The following is a 22,215-nucleotide window of genomic DNA, read 5'->3' as shown; positions in this document are numbered from 1 at the left end:
GTGATGGAGGGATGTTAGGGATTATGTCACAACACTGAATGACCTAACTTCAAATTCAGAAATGGCCAATAAAAAGAAAAACATTGTACTTAATATTTTCCTGCAGGATGCATTTGGGATTAGCCTTTGAAGTTGGTAATAGTGGAAAATTAACTGAAACAGACAATGATTTTAGTCAATTATTTTCCAGAATGAGAGTGCTTAAAGAGGAGGATGCTATTCATGTGGCACATCTTTAAGCAGGCATCAGGTGCAGGTGGAGATGGGACTTGCTCAAATTGGAGGCCAAAACAAAAAAGCAAAGAAATGAGGCAAATTTAATTTTCATCTTAAATTTGTACATCAACATGTACTTGAGCAGTGTAAATAAATGTTTATCTGCGTGAAGGAAATTGGTTGATTTTGTTTTATTGTACTCTTCAGAGTCTTCCAGATTGCTTAATTTATGTTAAAATAAAAAAATAATAATCTCTGCGCAGGCCCGGGGAATCCCCCCATTCTCCCTCTACAATGTTTTTTTTTTGTCACCTTTTTCATGCCTTTGGTGTTTGCATGTCTCCTAAAAACACCCAATACAGTTCAAAATTATTGTAAATAAAGACCCCCCCCCCCACACACACACACACAAAAAGGCTTTAAAATGTTTGAAAAGTTTTGTAGTTTATTCAAACTTACTACCTCTTTGGTGCATGGGTGTCGATTTTGAATTCCAAATGTACAGAATTTTCTGTCCATCAAAGGTACACTGTGTAACAGTTTTTACTTTACTGACCAGAATCGGTATCTGCGTTTATGTGTTATCATTGGTGTATTATGACCTCTGCTAATAATTTGATATGTTCTCGTAAGCAAAAATTGTTTGATTTATTTATACATAAGAGTGGTGACCCAGAACTTGAACTTCCTAAAGCAGCACATCGACTGTCCCACCAGGGAAAACAAAATTCTGGGCCCCTATCCCATGCTAAAAGACTCATCACTTTGTTGCACTCACAGCTTTGGGTTCCTCTGATCACTGTTTAATCCACTTAATAATAACATACAAGCACAAACTCAAATCTGCAAAGCTTGTGGCGAAAACAGTGAAGATGTGAACCAATGAAGCAAAGCTGACGTCAGAGTTTAATTATTCTGCTACATTTTAATGATGACTGCCTGATTCTGATGAGGACACAAAAGGCACTTTATAGTGATATTGACCCATAACATGTCGATTTCAATTTAAGGCACTTTTGATTCGGAGCAGGTGTATCATCATGCTCTTTATAAGAAATTAATTAAATAAATAAAAAGATAGCTGTTGCTTTCACCAGTTTATGCTTCTTTTGCTTTCTGAGCTCAACTTCCGAGCTGAGCTGTAGTTATGGAATCAGCCAGAGAGTGGCAATCGTGCACCGTTTTTCATAAGAATCCCCCTGAAGCTGTATGATTACTAAAGTTGGAAGGCGGCATATTCTATGACTTTTGTTTGTTTGTTTTGTTTACAGTATTTAGCTATAGGAATAAACCGGGCTGAAATTTCAAACTGTTAATATTATCGTTTCAAATTTTGATTATTGTTTTCCCTCTTGCTTTGCTACTTTTCAAGGGCGAGCAAGAGAACGAGAGAAATAAAACATTTTTTTAAGTATTCCTCAACATTCCCAGTCTTTTGTTGTCATTGTCCCAGCTTTTTAGGAACGTGTTGCAGGCATCAAATTCAAAATGAGAGAATATTGGCAAAATAAAAAATAACATTCATCAGATTAAAATTTAAATACTGTATCTTGTCTTTGTAGTGTATTCCATTGAATATAGGTTGAAAGGGATTTGCAAATCATTGTATTGTGTTTTTATTTACGTTTTAAACAACATCCCAACTTCATTGGAATTGGGGGTTGTAATATAGTGTTTGGTACTTTTCATGAAAATGTTCATGGCCAAATAAGTCGTAAAGTGTGTTGGCTGTTAGGAATCAAGTGAGAGCTTGGTCTGGATACAAGGGCTTTGTAGTCAGACTCTGTGACCTGCATTCCTTTTATGCAGCACAGAATGCAGCACCCACCCACACAAACGAGCACAACCCTGAGGGCGTGATTGATCAGTGCCACAACTCCAATGACAAGTCGTCATTACTTGGACCTGTGGCCATCAGTCAGAGACCATGAATCTAATGCTAAAAAGGCCACACACATGCAACTTCACACTTTTCATTTGCTTTTTGATGCCTCATTGGCACACGTTTTGTGGGAGCGGAGAATATAAATTCACTAAATGTGGTTTCACAACGTCAATTCAATTCAAAGTGGTGTTGGATGTGCTTGCCTGCACTTTTGTTCAACAATTGATTTTTGTTAAGCTTACTTTTTTGAATACTCCATTATCAACATAGTTTATGGGGCTGCTTATTAATCTGTTTTAGAACCATTACTCATCCTGTAGAGAAAATGCTGAGCATGAACTCTGGCAGCACAGCATTTCATTCATATACAATTCTGTCAGAAATGATTCAGACCAACATTTGTTATGTTTGAATAAACCAAAATCACAAGCTATTTTTCTTAAATCAATCTACACACAACGATAAAACCAAAACAAAATAGAATTTAGCTGTGAAAAATTAATCAGTTGACCTGACAAAGAGCTATAAACGGATGAACGGCATTCCTGCGTGATCGAAATGGCTCTGGGATCTGGTTTGATGCATTATGTGTGTAGTCAAACCCAAGGACAGGGTTCAGAAATGTCATTTGTTTCCTGACCCTTCTTTTTCAGACTTTCTATAGTTTCGCCCATTGATGCATGTTAATATGAAACGGTCAAACAAATGTCTGATTTCTGTAACTAGCACAAGTTAGGATGACATCAAACGACACCCTCAGAGGGTTGCTAAAATGATATGCCATATTTCAGGCAGATGCCACATCTCCAAAATGTCTTAAAAGGTTAAGTGATCTCATAGCTCCATCAGTGAGTCTCAAAGACCATTTGCACATCAGATTCCATTCTGCGCTCTGCATCCATTGTCAGGCACTCCTCACATTCTCTCCCATTTTCACATGCACTTACTATTTTATGAAATTATAGGGCTTGGTTTGATTTATGGATGTTTTTATACTACCATTACCTGTGGACAGGCAATCCTATATGAAAGATACAGTAAATACAGTTGTGCTCGTAAGAGAGAAGAAGAAGAATTATCTTTATTTGTCATGAACACATACACACAAAATTATTCCTCTGTATTTTACCTCATCAGTTTACTTTACATCACTGTAGTGGACACAGCAAACACACATTATCAGTGGCACACAGTGGAGCAGGGGGCTAGTTCAGCGCCCAGAGAGCAGTTTGGTGTATCGATGTCTTGCTCAAGGCCACCACAACAGTTGGTCAGGGATGTTTGGGGTCGAAGGGACATTGCCGCATACTTTCAGACTCTGTCAGGGCAGCTGTGGACCAATGGTTAAGATCATCGCCTGCCATTGTGGGGGACCTAGGTTCAAGACCCCGACTGGACCATCCGCCAACATCCCCCGGACTCACAGCTGTGGTGTACTTGAGCTAGACACTGATACCCTGAAATACTCCCCGGGTGCTTCAGCTGCCCTCTGCTCTTGTGTGTTCCACTAACATGTGTATGTGTTCACTGTGATGGGTAAAATGCAGAGAACAATTTTTGTGTGCATGCATGCATGTTCTTCTTCTTCTTCTGTCAAGCTGACAGGTTTTTGTTTGCCCACATTCTTTTGCCAGTTGGTGGACCGGGTTCCCCTCGCTGGCAGGTGATGATCTTTCAACCTCTTGGCCACGGCTGCCCAAGTAAGTTTACATACCTTGGCTTCCTTATTTTGCTTCCATATTTTACCAATTCATTTTACTTTATTCTCTTGTAGTTTATCACTCTGTGTCTCTGCAAATGCACAAATGCAATAGTGTGTGTGTGTGTCTGCGTATGTATGCGTATAACATTTGTTGTTCTGTTCCTGTTTTATTATCTTCAGCACTTTGTGCTGTATTTGCCATGTACGAAAAGGGCTATATAAATAAAGTATTGATTGATTGATTGATTGATTGATTGGCATTTTGGGGAAAATATGACTGATCATGCTGACAGATGAGGTCAGACTGGAATCCCCGGTGACCATGATGTTCGCAGATGACATTGTGATCTGCAGTGAGAGCAGGGAGCAGGTGGAGGAAACATTTAGAAAGGTGAAGACTTACACTGAAAAGATGAATATTTGAACATCATCCAAAATAAAAATAAAAATATGTATGCATGGATGAGGGAGGTGGGGGGGAAATAGTGAGGTTACAGGGAGAAGAGAGAACAAGGGAGGACTATACTTTAAATACTAAACAGTTCAGAGCAATGGTGAGTGTGGAAAGGAGGTGAAGAGACAGTTCCCAGCAGGTTGGAATGTGTGGAGGAATGTGTCATGTATGTTATGTGATAGAAGAGTCTGTTAGGATAAAGGGAAATGTTAATAAGAAGGACAATGGTCAGGCTAGCCATGATACACGGGTTAGAGACAGAAGCACTGAAGAGACGACAGAAGGCCGAGCTGGGGGTAGTGGAGAGGAAGATGTTGAGGTTCGCTTTTGGCGTGACCAGGTTGAATAGGATTAGAAATAAAATCATCGAAAGGGACAGCTTAGGTTAGATGTTTTGGAGACAAAGTTGGAGAGAGAAGACTGAGATGGTTTGGACATGTCTAGAGGAGAGATAGTGAGTCCATCGGTAGATTGATGATGAGTATGGAGCTGCCAGGCAAGAGAGCTACAGGAAGACTTAAAAGAAGGTAGATATAGGTAGATATGAGGGCTATTGGTGTTAGAGAGGAAAATGTAGCAGATAGGCTTAGATGGAAAAGAATGCCATGCTGTGGTGACCCCTAACGATATGAGTCGAAAATAAAAGAAGATGCGGATAATGTTTCTTTTATTTTGAGCTAGTGGTCATGTGAAACCATTTGTTATCACAAAATTGTGTGTGCCCTTTTTAAATCATAACAAATGGCCCTGATCTGAAGTTTACATATCCTTGACTGTTTGACCCACACAGTTTTAAATGGCTATTAACGGGTACGTTTCCACTTCTGTGACTTGTTTGATTGTAATTAGTGTCTGTGTATAAATAGTCAGTGAGTTTCTACACTAAGCTGTTGAGAGAGCCCCGCACATTACAAATGTCAATCTGTGATTTTCACACTCTTATAAAGAAATGGAAAATTAGTGGTTCTGTTGATACCAAACCACAGTCAGGTAACCTAATAGCCACAACTGTCAGGAAGACTGTCTGTGCAAAAAAAAACTAAATCAGTCATGTTTCTTTAAAGATACATATTACCAATTCTGCCAAGGTATATAGACTTATGGACACAACTGTAGGTGCAACTCTCAATGCCAGTACACCTGGCCCTGAATTGTTAAATGGAGCAACATATGTGCTGATGGTTGCATTTGTATCATTTGTAGTAACAGCTGGTTGCTCCAGTAATAGGACAAGTTTAATGATTGAACTAATATCACTCACCGCAAGTGATGAAGAGAAAAAAGACTGAACACAAAGAAACAAAATAAATTGCGTAAATACACTTATCACAGTACAAGAGACAGCTGAGGAACCATGAAAACCAAACACAAAACTCCAGGAAACGAGGCAAAACAAAAACAACTCCAACCACATAAAAACTGATAGTTTTAAAAAGGCAAAGTCCATAATAATGGCATGTTCAGTATTTGTAGCCTATCTAAGTAGTGAGGACAGAGTAGACTGGACAATGGTTTTTGAATGTAATCTTTACAAGCAATTGCAATACCTGCCTACGGCATGATTTCAAATTATTTGGTCGATCACCCCCATTTACCAATCTGCTTTCATGAAACATTTGGTCTCTAAGTTGCTGCTGTAAATGATCCTATCTCTCGCTGTTTGCAATTAGCCCAACTTTGGCAACAGCTCAGCGAGCACCCGTGACAGTTATAAGGATAGGGCTTATATTCCAATATGATTTTGACAGACACCAGGCACCCTGTAGTACATACATTTAACAATTCACAATTTTTTGTTGTAATTTCCTCACAGATGAAAGGAGCAAAATAGACACAGAACGTTGCGGAGGCGGACATAGCTTGTCAAGATCGGATAACATTCAGTGAATATAAACTAGGACTTCACAGAGAATTGAGAAACATGGTTTGGTAGCCCGATTAATGTTTGCATGTTAGCTACTGACTGTGGCAGGGAATATTAGACAAACTGCTTCTGGCTCATGACATTCCTGTCCATCATGGTGAATAGATGTGTGCAGGATGCTGAGTAAAAGGAACCTACTCTGTCCATCGACATTCCCCAACCATTACTCATGGATTATTGTGGTGCAATATGAGGTCTTGCTCACAGGCTTTTTGTACAAGTTATGTATGCCTTTACTATGTCCTTGCATAACTCTTTAGCTATTTGGAAGACAATAATTTGTTTGACCATGAATGAACCACTGTTCCCGTAAAATGTGTTAGTTGAAGATGTATGACCTAAAGGCCCTGACCTCTGCGTCAGAATAAATGGTTGAGAGCATCCAGGGGAACAGGTGATACTGCCTTATTGCTTTGCCCAGTTAATAACATGATGTACCTCTTTTATGAAAAATGACATAAATATGCTGTATTGAATATTTAATGGCGGAACGGTGGACAACTGCCTCACAGTTCTGAGGACCGGGGTTCAAATCCCGGACCCACCTATGTGCCGTTTGCATGTTCTCCCTGTGCCTGCGTGGGTTTTCTCCGGGTACTCCGGTTTCTTCCCACATCCCAAAAACATGCATGGTAGGTTGATTGAAGACTCTAAATTGCCTTTAGATTTTAATGTGTGCACGAATGGTTGTTTGTTTATATGTGCCCTGCGATTGGCTGGTGGCCAGTTCAGGGTGTACCCCGCCTCTCGCCCAAATATTGCTGGGATAGGCTCCAGCACACCCGCGACCCTTGTGAGTATAAAGCGGTGCAGAAAATGGACGGATGGATGAATATTTAATTTCCTCCTCAGCATAACATTGCATTGTAAAATAACAATGCAAATGTACCATGGTGCTGATATTATATGCCGTGGGACGAGATTTTGCATCTCCATTCAAAAAATAGAGGATGGAAGTGCTAAATAATGAGGCCATTAAGATTTTTAAGAGGACATTCATGGGCTTCATGCAAGGCAATAAAAATCCTCGTGCAAATTCAAAGCAGAAAGTCCCGAATGTAATGTTTCAAAAAGAGAAGTCTCTGATGTCTCACATTTGCCGTAGGCAAAACTTTCTTGGAAAACATTTGCATAAAACTTCAAGGGACGTAAAATAAATGGTTGTCTGAGTTGGCTGAACAGGTCATAATATAAGCACATGATGATAAGAAGTATTGTGGCCTCACGCCAATAGTGGTATTTTGAATTGAATCCTTTGGCTCTGATGGCAACAGTTTAAAATTGGGTCAATATTTGCATTTGCAACAACAACGGTGCCCTGCGACTGACTGGCGACCAGTTCAGGGTGTAGTCTGCCTTTCGCCCGAAGTCAGCTGGGATAGACTCCAGCGTCCCACGACCCTAACCAGGATAAGCGGTGTTGAAAATGGATGGATGGGAGGGGAACAACGTTTCATATAGAGCTGTACAAGCGTAAGATCTCTGGTGCACTTGGCCACACCAGTTCGCACGTTCATTTGACAAAATAATAGTGTAATTTAGCGGCTTGATGACGAGGTACTGACTCCATGAGGATGAATTACAAGGAGAATCACATGGTGTGGGCTTTGTACAAGCACGTTGTATTCGCAAGAGTGAATATGTCCAGCTCTGACTGTAGTTGGAAAGGAGTCTCAAGAGTCAATAACACCACCACAAATCCCGCGATGTGTCACCAGTCGCCTTTTGGAAAAAAACTATGATAGGAGAGCTCTGAATACACACTAAATATAGCAACAAAGTCGCTATGTTGGCAAATGGACCACTCTCACTTATAAGCAGTGTTGGTAAGATTACTTTTGAAATGTAGTTGGTTAAAATTACAAGTTACCATGTTCACAATGTAATAGTAGTGTAACTATTTCAATTACTTTCTCAAAGTAATATAACTGGCGGCACGGTGGACAAATGGTTAGCACTTCTGCCTCACAGTTCTGAGGACCCGGGTGCAAATCCGGCCTCGCCTGTGTGGAGTTTGGATGGTCTCCCCGTGCCTGCGTGGGTTTTAGGTACTCCGGTTTCCTCCCAAATCCCCAAAACATGCATGGTAGGTTCATTGAAGACTCTAAATTGAGTGGTTGTTTGTTTCTATGTGCCCTGCGATTGATTGGCTGCCGACCAGTTCAGGGTGTACCCCGCCTCTCTTCCAGAGTCTGCTGGGATAGGCTCCAGCACGCTCGTGACGCTAGTGAGGATAAGCGGTACAGAAAATGGATGGATTGAAGTGCCCATATCAGCTGCCCATATCAGCTCGCAGTTTCAAAAAGGTTGGTGACTATTGACTTAGAGGATAAATACTTGGCTCCTTCAGTTGCCTCAGATTAGCACTGTCCTAGCTAGTTCTGCAGCGTGAATTGATGAAGCCTGCTTGGATGAGAGGCAAAACATCTATGAAGACAACCCAAACAGTCAAGTTGTGACTTAAACTCTACCTCCTAATGCAGGAGTTCATTCCAATTCCAGAGTCAAGAAGAAATGGTACTTTTGCTCCGTTACAATGATCTACATGCCGCTTGCTACATTCATTTATCAATAATTTCATGCGCGATCTATTTTTAGACTTTCGTTTTCAACTTCACCATCGGGCGCCATTGCTCCAATCCACCGTGATTACCACAGTGATGTTTGACTCAAGTTCACCAATCAACCGACACAAGAAAGTCACATGTCTGCAATCAAAGTCTTCTATTGGGCTTCGCGGGCCAATTAAAGTGAGTTGTGACAGCAGTGCGCGACTCGTGTTTACATTATAGACTATGAAAAACAACAGCTATAACATGCAGCATTGTTTTGTCACTGCTCAAACTCATTTCAGCCCACTTCTAACTTGAGAAAACACCTTGCGGTAAGGTGGGGTGGGGTAAGTTCTGTTCTACTCCCTCTCTCTCCCTCTCTCTCTCTCTCTCTCTCTCTCTTTCTCTCACTCTCTCTATCTCTACACACACACACACACTTACACGCACACACACACACACACACACACACACTTTATCAATAAGGTATGGTCAGCAAAGAGCTTCTTCATTCAATCATTCTAGCAGGTAAAGTAAATAATGTTTCTGTAAGGCCCTATGCAGGTGTTGTTGGGTTTTTTTCCACTTAAAAATTGAAATGGTGGCAGGTGTGTGTGGACTCCCATTGAGCATGAGTTTGAATGTGATCTGTTACTTCTGAACACAGCCACTGCTAAAGTGTTATTTAACAACTCTGACAGTGTAAAACGTTAAAACCATAAGGGAAGGGTTAACATTATTAACGCTATAAAAGTATTACCTAAAAGGATTGTGGACGGGTGCCCTAGAGAACTGCACCAAATCAGTTGATTGCACAGTCCCATGCTGTAAGTCTTTAAGTGTGTATCCGCTGCTGTCGGCAGTGGGAACTCAGTGAGCTCCACGCTAGATTGCGGAAACTAACTAACTTCACTGCATTTGCATTATTTTCCTCACCACTATACAACAAAACTGATGACATACAACTACAAATACCTCTTTACGCTGCTATATTTATTCCTTACAATGCGTATTAACAACTTTAACATCTTTAAAAGTGTACACATACCTAAATCAAGTTCAACCAGCGAGGTTGGTGGGTCAGGGAAAACGAGCTCCAAGCAAGAACCCCTGGTTTTCCTTTGTGCACCCCTTGCTCATGATCCTGATGACAAACGGTATGGAAAATGGATGGGTACAGATTTTACTTAAAATTTTATGAGTGATGTCAAAAGAGGCAAATGTAGTGCTTTCTTGTGCTGCCTCCTTTAATGCAAGGAAATAAATTGGTCCAATGCATTATGTCCCTGTGGAAATCTGGAGGTGGAGGAAGCATAATAGCCTCTGAGTTGATATATTAATGAGACGTGACAAAAAGACATTAACAGGCTACACGTGGCATGATGATGATGTTAGTGGCCCACAAGTTGTCAATTTGATCACATATGACAATTGTATTGACAAGAGCGATGGTAAATGGATGGTAAATAATTTCAAAACAAAAATAGATAGATAGATAGATAGATAGATAGATAGATAGATAGATAGATAGATAGATAGACACAAATATAGGGGTGCACAGAACAATTTAGGTCTGGTGCTCATTTGACTTGGTGTTCATTTTTTTAATGACTGACTGACCTCACTGGATTTACGCTCATTTGTAGACATAGTGTACGTCCCACTCATTACGTACTTACTTTCTGTACAAAAAAGAACCTTATAACCGTTTTATTCCCCCTTTAGGTGTTTTTACATGTGCTTTACCTTTTATTAGTCATAGTCTGAGGCAGTGGCGGTTTTAGAGAGGGGCCATTGCCCCCCTAACACTGGGCCTGACCACTCCTATGCCCCCCCACATTGACAAAAATGTATAGGATGTGACCAGACTATATATCCATCCATCCATCCATTTCCCGTACCGCTTCACTCGCCTCACTCTAGGGTTGCGGGTGTGCTGGAGCCTATCTCAGCTGACTGGGCGAGAGGTGGGGTACACCCTGAGCTGGTCCCCAGCCAATGGCAGGGCACATAGACAAGCAAACATTTGCACTCACACTCACACATTTGCACCCACCCCGTTGCCAAAATGGATAGGATGTGACCGTAATATTCATATTTGACAATTTGACGACCCAGTCTGGCGGGCTAGAACCACCACTGGTCTGAGCCAGTTTGCAGCTGGTAAACATACAGTACAGACAGTACCTGTAGCAACAGACATTCATTTAGACATGCGATTTGTTGGAGCAACAATACGATTCGTATCACGATTCGTCGTTGCCGATTCGATTCAAGGATGATATTGGTTCATTTAGAAAACGAGTCAGTGGCTGGAAATCGATTTCCTCGAAAAGAGATGTTTAATTGGTGTATGGGGTAAGTTTGAAATTACTTACCATCCTTCAGTTTATACTACTCACTCTTGTCAATTTTATATTTCTGTCTTTTTGACATTTATGCTCTGATTTATACAAAATAATAATGGCTTCCTCAGCAGTTGCTCAGTATCTGAGTAGGACTTCCCCTTACTCAGGTCATTATTCGGAGGACTACTTTTTACTTGAGTCGCATTATTCTAAAGTAGCAGCCTTCTTATTTGAGCACAGATTTTGGATTGTCCCCTCTCCTCTTTAACTCGCACCCTTGCATACATTTCGAATGTAAGTAATGGGTGGGCTGAGCAAGCAGCAACCCTGCCCATGCAGTGCTAAGATTCCGCCACCAGAGAGCGTATCGTCAAGCACCATTCAAAAAAACAAAACAAAAAAACGGATAGAAATGCACAAGAGTGTGGAGGTTCTCTAACAAAGTGTCAACACCGTACTGACGCTTGACACGGAGGGAGGGGCCAGCGGCACGCAGGAGCTCGTTGGACCTTCGGGTCAAGAGCGCACGCTTTGTCCGGACATTTGTGTCGCTCCGTTCGGGAGTTTTGGGACTTGAACATCTCTTTGAGTCCGCCGGGGGGAAACGACGGGCGAGACTCGAGAGACAGAGGGAGAGAGAAAAAAAAGAGAACGGACGCGCGAGGCGGCTGAAATCACAGCAAAGCAGAAACTGGGAAGGCACTCGGAGGGTTGTTCACAAGCGCCCAATATAGTAACGTAAACCGGATAAACTCATTGTTCCCCTCCGGCCTGGATGTTTCCGGAGTGTGCTGCTCAAGCAGGATGGTCGCGCGGTCCAAGTATTGCTCTTTCCTTTCTTTTTTAGCGTGTTTCCTCTTCAAATGAACTGAGAGAGGACGGGCGGGCTTGCTCGCTTTGAGCCAGCAACGCAACACGTCTTGTGTGTGCGTGTTTGTCGCTGTACATGTCAAAGCAGCCGTTTTTGGGACAACACCTTCACTTTTCATGTCTTTTTTTTTTGTACGCCTGGAAAACTTTTGAAGGATGAAGAGGAGAAAAAATTTCGAGTGACGCCGCCGCCGTGTAGTTTATTCTGGCTTTAAAAAAACAATATATATTATTATTATTTTTTTTTATTTCACTGGTTTACATCTCGACTCTTGGCTGACATGCGCCCATCACAAAAAGTTATGAATTTGCCCGATAGTGAATGAGAAACGAGGGAGTGAGCGTGTGGTAGCTTCCAGCCCGGTGGGAACCCACTTGGCGGACTCGTCACTTTTGCTTTGGGTTCGTGAGATTGTGAGCGTATTTGCATCTGAACGCTATGGAGGAGTGGAGGCAATGCGGGCGCTGGCTGATCGACTGCAAGGTTCTGCCCCAGAACCACCGGGTCGTGTGGCCCTCAGCTGCCGTGTTCGATCTCGCGCAAGCCTTGCGTGACGGCGTGCTCCTGTGCCAGATGTTGCACAATCTCTCCCCTGGATCCGTGGACCTGAAGGAGATCAATTTCAGGCCACAGATGTCACAGGTGAGTCTGCAAGTGATGTCTGTAGTCCAGATTGTGCACCGCACACTTCTCCGATTAAGACCAACTGCTGTTCTATGAATTCACTTTGGACATTTGAATGTCCTTTCCCCTGTTGCATTGTCACATGTGTCACACACACCCTTGACTGCAGCCCAAATGATAGAGCTGCACCCCTAACTGAGTAGTTCTGTGCTTAAAATATACACAGGGTCTATTTCAGTCATGAAATGAAAAGAGAAAAGGTCCCACGCCTGCACACTTCTCCTGTTTTGCTCCCATCTGCATGCATGTTTTGAACATCTGTGTCACATTGTACATCACATGTGATGGAAAGCATCTTCATGTTTGACACAGGTTAAAGGAGACTATGTATTGCTCAATGTAAGTGTAAGTAAATATGTGCATCTGCAGAGAACAGACATTTGCAACAGTTTCCTTTTTAGATTTTAAACAGCCTGCTTGGACGAGCAGATGGGTGTGGCGTGATAGATTCAACTTGGGGGAAGATGTTGGAAAGCCATCATTGTGCATTGTGCGTTTGGTTATGCCAAACAGTACTGCAAGTTGTAGTTTCAGCGTATGTTAACATGACAACAACCTAGTAAAATTGGGTTTGCAAAATTTTTTTTTTTTTAAAGTTTGACATGAATATGTCAGAATGATCCCTCTGCACACGAACCTGCAAAAACATTGAACACACTTGTATGTATGCCAGTCTAGCAGTTGGTGATGACATTTTGTAAAGAAACACTATGTGTATGTCGCACAACTGCTTGGCCTACACTTCATCAAAGTTTATGTGGCATGTTTGTATGGAAACAGTAACACTGTCATTTTAAAAGATTCCAATTCCACAGGAATATTTTTGTTAGAACTGTCGTGTAAAAGATCAGCCAAAATGCCACCCTTTGTATCCATTTTTCGCTAAAACATCATCATGTGTAAATGTCATCAAAAGTTAATAATCTACTGTTATTCTATCTATGAAATGTTGCAAAGAAGAGCTGAAATCACCCTGCGTTGTTAAACAATGAACAGAAGTGGACATGCAGTCAGTCCCCCTCCTATGCCTCATTTTCTATAGTGTTCCCTCTCTACTTCAGCTGAAATACGTTTTCCACAGCCAGCATGAGGAAGCTTTGGCTGCCAGAGGAAGTTCATTTGACCACTGTGGTAGAATGAGAATGGCAGGCATTTATTTATATTACCTCTTCTTCAATGTTCACCCTGAAGTCTGGAATAGTACTGAGCCGATGGGTACATTACAAGTCAATTTATGTCCCTTGAGGTCCAATCTATTGTATGCCATAGTGCTTTTTTTTTTTTTAAACACTTCGAGGTAGCTGGTTGTACTATTTCCAGGGCTCAAAAGTTAAGTTTCAAGGGTACGAAGTAGTACACTTGAGTGGATCACACCAGACTCATTCCCTCACAACAGTACTTTTTGTGAGATTGCAAGGAGTCTGTGATTTTATGTGATGAGTGAATGTTTTTAACAGTCTCGGTCATCATGGCATAATAGCAAAGGCCAATGGCTCATCACATTGCAGTGATTGCAGCACATAGTAATTCTTTTTATTACTTTGAAAGTGTGTCTTGCATGGCTGAGTCTTCTGAAATAGCCAAATGTTCAAATAATTTGTACAAGTAGATTTGTGTTGAAAAACAGAAATTCAGATTTATGTTGCTCTGTAATCAGAATATTGTTGAGTTTTGATGAATTTTTCATAAAACAACCACAGGGCCTTTCCCCTTCTCTGATGTATCATTGACTAATGTCTATTTTTCAACTTGCAGTGGGATTTTTTTTGTCTTCTCGTTCTCTTTCTCCTGGTAGCCACCATTAGCCTCAACTTATCTGTTCCACAAAGCTTTGGCCTCCTTTAATTACAAGGCGAGCGAGAGGTTGGGATGGCACACTTTGATCCGCCCACTAATCCCACGATGAGATCTGCAGCGAGAGTGGAGGAGTGGGGGGGCTTCAGTGACAAATTGGTTAAACAAAAATCTGGCAACTGAACAGAAGCACATCATGATTTATTATAAGGAAAAGGTCAAAGTGTGTGCTTTAACACAGTCTCATGGCTTAGCCAAATGAAGAGGGGGTCAAACGCACTGTTTGCATTATTTGTTCTCGCCAAAATGTGTTTTGAAACTGCTACACTTCCATGGTGATTGATAGTTTGCGAAACCAATGTATGTGATTATGCCCTGCATTTAATTAAGTCACCATGACCTCAAGTATGTTTGACCTGCAGGGTTTAGAGCTTTAAAATGGTTTAGTGGACTCCACTTGAATGTACCTCATTCAGAAACAAAGGAAAGTGTTTTCCAATAAGCCATTTGATACTGTTAATAGAACCTACTGACCAAAATGCTCTAATGGTTGGCTGTGATCCCAGTTAGCGCTTTCCGTGCAAGTCTCGAGACCAACACAGCAGAAACACAAAACTGCATACTGAAAGAATAATTTACTGAAACTCTTCTGAACCATGGCGCCACAATGGCGTAAAGTGTTCCCCTCCCCTCAGTGCTGCTTGATTGCGCACTGTCTTTTGGCATCTCACCTTTTCATGGTTTACCTTAACAACAATACAGGAGATCCATGATTCCATTCTTACAGCACGTCAGAACCCCTTTTTTTCTAAGTCAGAACACACAATCTCTATCACCAATTTATGCTAACACGTTACTAAAGTCATTATTAGTAAATATTTTAGTAAGTATTTTTACGAAAAACAGACATAGCTTGTAAATATGAAATAATAAAATGAAAAATGGTCAAAAAAAAAAAAAGTTCCGCACTTTGTACTTGTAGTTGTCTTGCCAGGTTATTCCACTAGAATTAGTTAATTTCATGCAGTATTTTCTTAATAATAAATGGGGTATCGTCATTGGACAATGTAAACTGAGTGAGTACTTACTAGGGCTGCACGATACTGGAAAAAATGACTGTGATTTTGTTTTTGTTTTTTTGTAAACCTGCGTTATTGCAATACAGGATCAATGTTGGGAGAGTTCATTTATATGCGAACTAGTTCAAAGTTCAGTTCACAATTCCAAAAATGAACTACTGTTTTAATTAAAGCATTCTAATACAAATAATATTTTTTATAGTAATAAATGTTTACAATTATGTATTGTATTACGTAAGAACACATTCACTCCCCTTTACAATGTCCCTGAACGCACTTCGCACTCACGCAGCTGACGCGTGCCTGTCTACAGTCGTTTAATTCTGAAGAGTGAAATAGGAAATGCAGCGGGTCCAAACAGGTCCCTCTGTTGGTCACTTTTAACATTACAATTGATTCACTGTATATTACAGTACACCAACATCGCAGCAGACCTTGCAATGTGACTATTGTGGATACGTACATCGCGACGACGATGCGCAAACAAAATACCGTGCAGTCCTCGTACTTTACAGCTACTACTTCGATTTAAACCATCTTAGGTTTACTACATTATACCCTAAATATACTTTGAAGTTCCATTATACACAGTTGGTCATGTGTGGACCAATAACCAAAACCTCTATGGGGGTTTCACAGGTTTCAATTGAGTTGATCAATGTCGTAAAACATGAAAAACAACCACTGACAAAACACAAAAACTGATAGAAGCATTCTAGACAATGAAAATGCAAACAGAGATCAAGGGCCTCAAATTGTAAAGTATTCTTCCCGCCTAAACACTGATGCGACATTCACTTTCTAAAATGGAGGACATCAAATGAAGGGAAGTATGACACATTACGCCTATAACCTTAATTACAAATACTCACGGAGTTGAATATTCAAATGCACTTTTGTCGTGGAAACGTGCCCTATCAGAAGCACGTGCCGACAATTGAGTGTGACCTTCTATACCTTCATAGATCTGTTGTATATGCCTACATTAAACTTTACCAATATTCATTGAAATGTTAAGGAACATGTAAAAGATCTAATCTCATGAGTTATTTAACAAAAGTAAAAAAAAAAAGTAGAGAATTCTTCTTTACTGCGATTGGCTGGTGACCAGTCCAGCAGCGTGTAGCTTGCCTCCTGGCCAAAGTCGACTGCAACGGGCTCCAACTCACTCGTAACCCAAATGAGGACAGGTAGTACATTAAAGCATGTGTCATTGGTGGAGTATAATGGATGAGTAAAATGCATTTGCTTTTAGCCTTGTCTATTTCGCTGAATCCTCATATGTTTAGAATCATGCATGTGAGACTCCCGAGACACTTAACAAAAGCAAAAGGTTTTGATTTGCTGCCGTGACTGTGTCAATGATGGTATAAAAATGTCCAGACCCACCAGAGTTGGGCTAGATATACTGTATGTTTGGAATTGTCAATATAAGGGGCGGAAAAGGGAAATGTCTATTCATGCATCCTTATAGTTCACAGTGAAGGACCATTGTGATATTCATTAAGTTAATCGTGAGCAGTGAGCCACAAACACATTAACGTGTTTGAAATCCAAAGTAACTAAAGGGATGTGTTGCGTACCGTACAGCTATTTTAGTGAGTAATAATGGCAACAAATCTAATAACTCATATAACGGAATGAGTCTCAGTCCACAATAACAAAGGTATGTTTGAAAAAGCAGCTCTTGCAATGAAGCAACCAAAGATGACCTTTTTAGGGGGTCATATAAATCCCTGCTTGTATTCCTAAAGGCATCTCTATTTAAGGCAGCAAAGCATTAATCTTAACCTCAAGGTTTTAAGTGGATTCCTAATGTGCTCTGATGTTTGGAGATTCATCAGCGCTCCAAGTAGGTGTACATATTGTGAATCCAGCACCTTAGGCTGTCTGAAAGATGAGACCCTCTGAGACCTCCTTTATGTTCTGCTTTTTCTTCACCAGTTCCTTCTCATCCTTTTTTTTCTCTGTTAGGTAGATAGTTGTGAATACCTTTGGGATGACTAAGGTGTGTGTGTGTGTGAGTGCGTGCGTGCGTGCGTGCACGGGTATCACCGCTATTGTTTCTGCACGTACATGTGCTTGCATGTAAGTGTTCTCAGCACGCCACAGGGCTCCAAATCTCACACAGAGCTTGCCTCTTCTGCTCACAGTAATTGAGGTTCTTCCTCTTTGTCCAGCTTCCACTAAAATATTTGCTGCTTTGGCCGAGAAGAAGGCTTTGAATATGAATTAGATTTTAGAGTCCCTACAGCTGCGTTGTTGGTGGTTGGACTCTACATATCCACAACCAATACTATTGCCTCGTCAAATGCAACCAGTGGGGCACAAGTTTGCTTCCCTGGAGCGGTTCACAGCCGAGTGTGAAGCGACTGGGATGAGAATCAGCACCGCCAAATCTGAGACCATGGTCCTCAGTCGGAAAAGGGTGGTTTGCCCTCTCCGGGTCAGGGATGAGATCCTGCCCCAAGTGGAGGAGTTCATGTATCTTGGGATCTTGTTCACGAGTGAGGGAAGAATGGAACGGGAGATCGACAGACGGATCGGTGCAGCGTCTGCAGTGATGCGGACTTTGTATCCGTTGTGGTACAGAAGGAGCTAAGCCGAAAGGCGAAGCTCTCGATTTCCCGGGCGATCTCCGTTCCTACCCTCACCTATAGTCACGAGCTGTGGGTCCTGACCGAAAGAACAAGATCCCGGATACAAGGGACCGAAATTAGTTTCCTCCGCAGGGTGTCCGGGCTCTCCCTTAGAGATAGGGTGAGAAGCTTGGTCATCCTGGAGGATCTCAGAGAAGAGCCGCTGCTCCTCCACATCGAGAGGAGCCAGATGAGGTGGCTGGGGCATCTGATTCAGATGCCTCCTGGACGCCTCCCTGGTGAGGTTTTCCGGGCACGTTCCACCGGGAGGAGACCCCGGGAACGACCCAGGACACGCTGGAGAGACTGTCTCCCGGCTGGCCTCGGAATGCCTCGGGATCCCCCCGGAAGAGCTGGATGAAGTGGCTGGGGAGAGGGAAGTCTTGGTGTCCCTGCTAAAGCTACTGCCCTCGCGACCCGACCTCGGTATAGTCGGTAGAAAATGATTGGATGTATGGATGGATGGAGTGGACCCTTGAATTAATAGACTAAAAGGGGTGTCTGTTTAATTGAAGCACTTTCTTTCATGGCCTAAAACCCACTGTACAGTACAAATTTTTTTTTTTACTTTTTTGTGGCCTAAAAACACCCAGTACAGTACAACATTATTGTACAAAAATATGTCGTTCGACCGTCGTTGTTTGCATCTACAAATACATAATTTACAACATGAAGCTGGCTCTGGTAATAAAAAAGATACCGATCATCTGAAAATTATGTGATGAGCCCAGATTTCCGATCACGTGATCAGTTTGGATATCACTTCCTCAATGGTGAAAAAGTTGAATATTAGTGTTCAACATATGTTGCCTTACAAAGTATATGCCACATTATCTGAAAGCCATGATAACATCTTCTTTACTTCACTTTCATCCAGTTGCATTATGTTTTGTGGGCCACGCCATAAACATAAAATCTTCATCTTGGAGATCTATCTTTGGAAATTAAATCAATGAGAGTGAATAAACCACAAAGCAAAGTTTAAAAAAAAAAAAAAAAAAAACAGCCTTCCCACTCTTCTTGGAAATCTCTATTTGGGAAGGGGGAGACAAGCCACCTCCCTCTGGGGGTAATTTAATCTAAGCCTTTGGTCGACTGTTGGCCACTTGACCCCAGTGCTTGCCGGATGCAGGTAATACTGCTAATGGACCTTGTTAGGGACACATCCTGTGTTGAACAGCTGGGACTGTGTCACCACAGGCTAATGGGACTGACAAGAAGAGAACAATGCTAAGCTCAGGTTTTCTAAACCTTTTGTGTGTGGTAATTCTCCTCCTGAGGGCATTGAAATTATTTTAAGTGTTCTTAGATGTATGTGCTGACCTTTTCATACATCTCTATGCTATTATTTCTTGAAGCGATAAAATAAATGTCACAAGTAGGCTTTACACCATCAGGATTTTTGGGGCCGATCAGCGAGTTTAAAAAATCGATAACCGATCACCGATCCGATCACAAGATGGAGGAATGTCTCTTTTTAAATGATCTGTTCATTTACTGTATATACGTGTGTACTTAATTGCTCCAAAAATATATTTACAATAAATAATGTATCTTTGTTCCTCTATTTATGCCAGTGAGGCATAGTGACAGACAGAACAAATGAATGGTCTTCTATTAGATGGCAGGAAGTAAACAGTAATTAATGTATCTACTTTTTGTGACATTTTTGTTTGTTGGTGTGCCGTGATATTTTTCTTTAGTAAAATATGTTCCTTGGCTCCATAACGGTTGGAAACCACTGCTCTAGTCAGATCGTGTATTCTAAGTAGTCAGGTCTAACCAACATTACATGACAGAAATAATGGGTGCTAACTTACTGTAATTAAATTACTTTATTTTTAATTAAATTACTTCACCCACACCGAAACTTTAGAGCATGATTCGCCAGAATGGCGGCATGTTTACGTCCCGCCATTCGTGCTACCGCTAGCGTGCTAGGCTACATAACATTCATTCAGGAATCAAGGTCCAAGGGTTTGGAGGAAAACGGGTGAACAACAGAACCCAAACTGCTTGAGGTCCAGTGTGAAATATGCAATCAGTCCAAATATCCAATATCCAATCAGTCATGATTTGGGGTGCAATGTCCAGTGCAGGTGTTGGTAAATTCTGCTTTCTTAAATCCAAGGTCACCGCAACAGTCTAGCAGAATGTTTTAGAGGACTTCATGATTCCTTCTGCTGAGGATCTGTATGGAGATCAGAATCAGAATCATCTTTATTTGCCAAGTATGTCCAAAAAACACACAAGGAATTTGTCTCCGGTAGTTGGAGCCGCTCTTGTACGACAACAGACAGTCAATTTACAGAACACTTTGGAGACAGAAAGACATTGACAAAAAAAAAAAAAAAAACAGTCACTGAGCAGTAAAGTGTTGCTAGTTATCTGGTAATGCCGGTACATTGTTTTTTTTGTGTTTTTTTCTGACAATTGTGCAAAAAGATGCAGAGTCCTCTAGCACTTAGAGCAGTTCGAATGATAGTCCGGTGCAATGACCATTGTGCAAAGGGTGCCGAGACTTCAAGGAGTGTATGCGGTTTAAAGTGACGAGTAGTGCGATACTCTGGGACAATGTTGGTTGTGCAAATGTTGCAGATACCCCTCAATCAGATTTTATAAGTCAGACTGAGTCATCATAACTGGTACTAAAACAAGGCTTTACAATTAAACTATCAATTCTTCGTTTGGTATTTCTTTCACATACTAAAACATGTACAGTATCTGTCAGTCTGGATCAATTTCTCTATTGCAAGCCTCATCAGTGGAAGCTGTTTGTCTAAGTTACAAGCACAGTATTTTTGCGGGAAATAGATTTTTTTAAGTAATGAGGCAATGCTATTTGAAAGCAGGTTGTGTCTTACCTGCAATTTGAGCAAAGAAAATATAAAGAGTGGATAGTCTTGTTGTCTTTCTCTGTCACCTCTTCAGCAAACACCTTGCAGAGACAATCCCTAGTGCATGTAACTTTGGTGTTTTGCCTCTGTAAAGGAATGCGACTTGGAAGAAACTTCGCAACATGCTGCCCTTTTTTGTATTGCACCAGACGAAGGAGTCATGGAGCCTTATGGACACCATCTGATTTCTGAAGAGGCTCCATCTGCATGGTGGTTGTTCGGCGTGATTAGCATGGGCATGCAGGGCTGTAGTGCCTCTATCTTTGGAGCGCCTGCCATGCTCTGCTGGACGCCATCACGCCACAGAGAAATGAGAAAGAGGAAGTTGAATCTCTGTTGTGATGAGCCAGATGGCTTAATACCTCCCCTGCAGTTCCCCTCATGCCAGAAAACAGAAGAATGTTTTATTTCTTCTCCATTAATTATTTTTTTCTCTGAATCTGTTAATCAGTTGTTTTGGTTTTCAGACCTTGAGTGTCATCTGTCTTCCTTCACTCAATGTATTGACAATGCCTGCTGCATTTCGCCACAACAGTACTTCAGCAAGGAGTCTAATTCGAGCTGTTGTGGTGCTAGACTGACTGTGGCTATTTCATGTGGTCGGGAACAGATTAAGATCTGGACTGTGCTCTCTCCCCTGTGCTCTAGGGAGAGGCAATGTAGGTCCCATCCCCCTGTGGACACCTTCAGCCTCAGCTGTACACGCACGCACACACAAACACACACACACACACACACACACACACTTTAAAACGGCAGCCTCTTCCGAGCAGGAAAGATAAACAACTTCATATTTTCTCTTTACCAAAGGAAACAGATAATATGCACCCCTATGACACATGGGAGGAAACTTTGGAGGGTTGTTGGGATGTTTGTTTCCACTGGAAGCTTGGGGATTTCAGGCCTTTGCCCTAGAATCACATGAAGAAGTGCTGATAGCCCATTGCTGACGTGTATTGATCATATCACATAATTGGCTGTGGAACAGGAAGGGCACAAGTGTAGGGTTACACTGTTAGTCTCAGTCTCATAAAAGACCAGTGGTTATTGATTGCTCAGTCTCTTGCTAATCAAACGTACAAAGTGGAACAGTGTAATGTGCGGATACAGAGGGCGGGAGAGGTCATTTCCTGATGCCCCATCTTTTGCTCCCCCACAATCCCTTGAGCT

The 22,215-nt window shown here is 41.6% G+C and overlaps 1 protein-coding gene across 2 annotated transcripts in view; it reads left to right on the top strand.

Moving 5' to 3' along the window:
- Positions 1-11,545: 11,545 nt before the first annotated feature.
- Positions 11,546-22,215, top strand: part of vav2 (vav 2 guanine nucleotide exchange factor) — a 190,910-nt gene continuing 180,240 nt past the window's right edge. For both annotated transcript variants that reach the window (XM_061697657.1, XM_061697656.1), the window contains exon 1: positions 11,546-12,594. In XM_061697657.1, the coding sequence (XP_061553641.1) occupies positions 12,391-12,594 (204 nt within the window). In that variant the 5' untranslated portion in view covers positions 11,546-12,390. The remainder of the gene's footprint in view (positions 12,595-22,215) is intronic.

The sequence above is a fragment of the Phycodurus eques genome, chromosome 15 (assembly GCF_024500275.1).
Source record: "Phycodurus eques isolate BA_2022a chromosome 15, UOR_Pequ_1.1, whole genome shotgun sequence".
Classification (NCBI taxonomy): Eukaryota; Metazoa; Chordata; class Actinopteri; order Syngnathiformes; family Syngnathidae; genus Phycodurus; species Phycodurus eques.
Note: the sequence above shows the minus strand (reverse complement) of the source record. Positions and strands in the feature narration are given on the sequence as shown.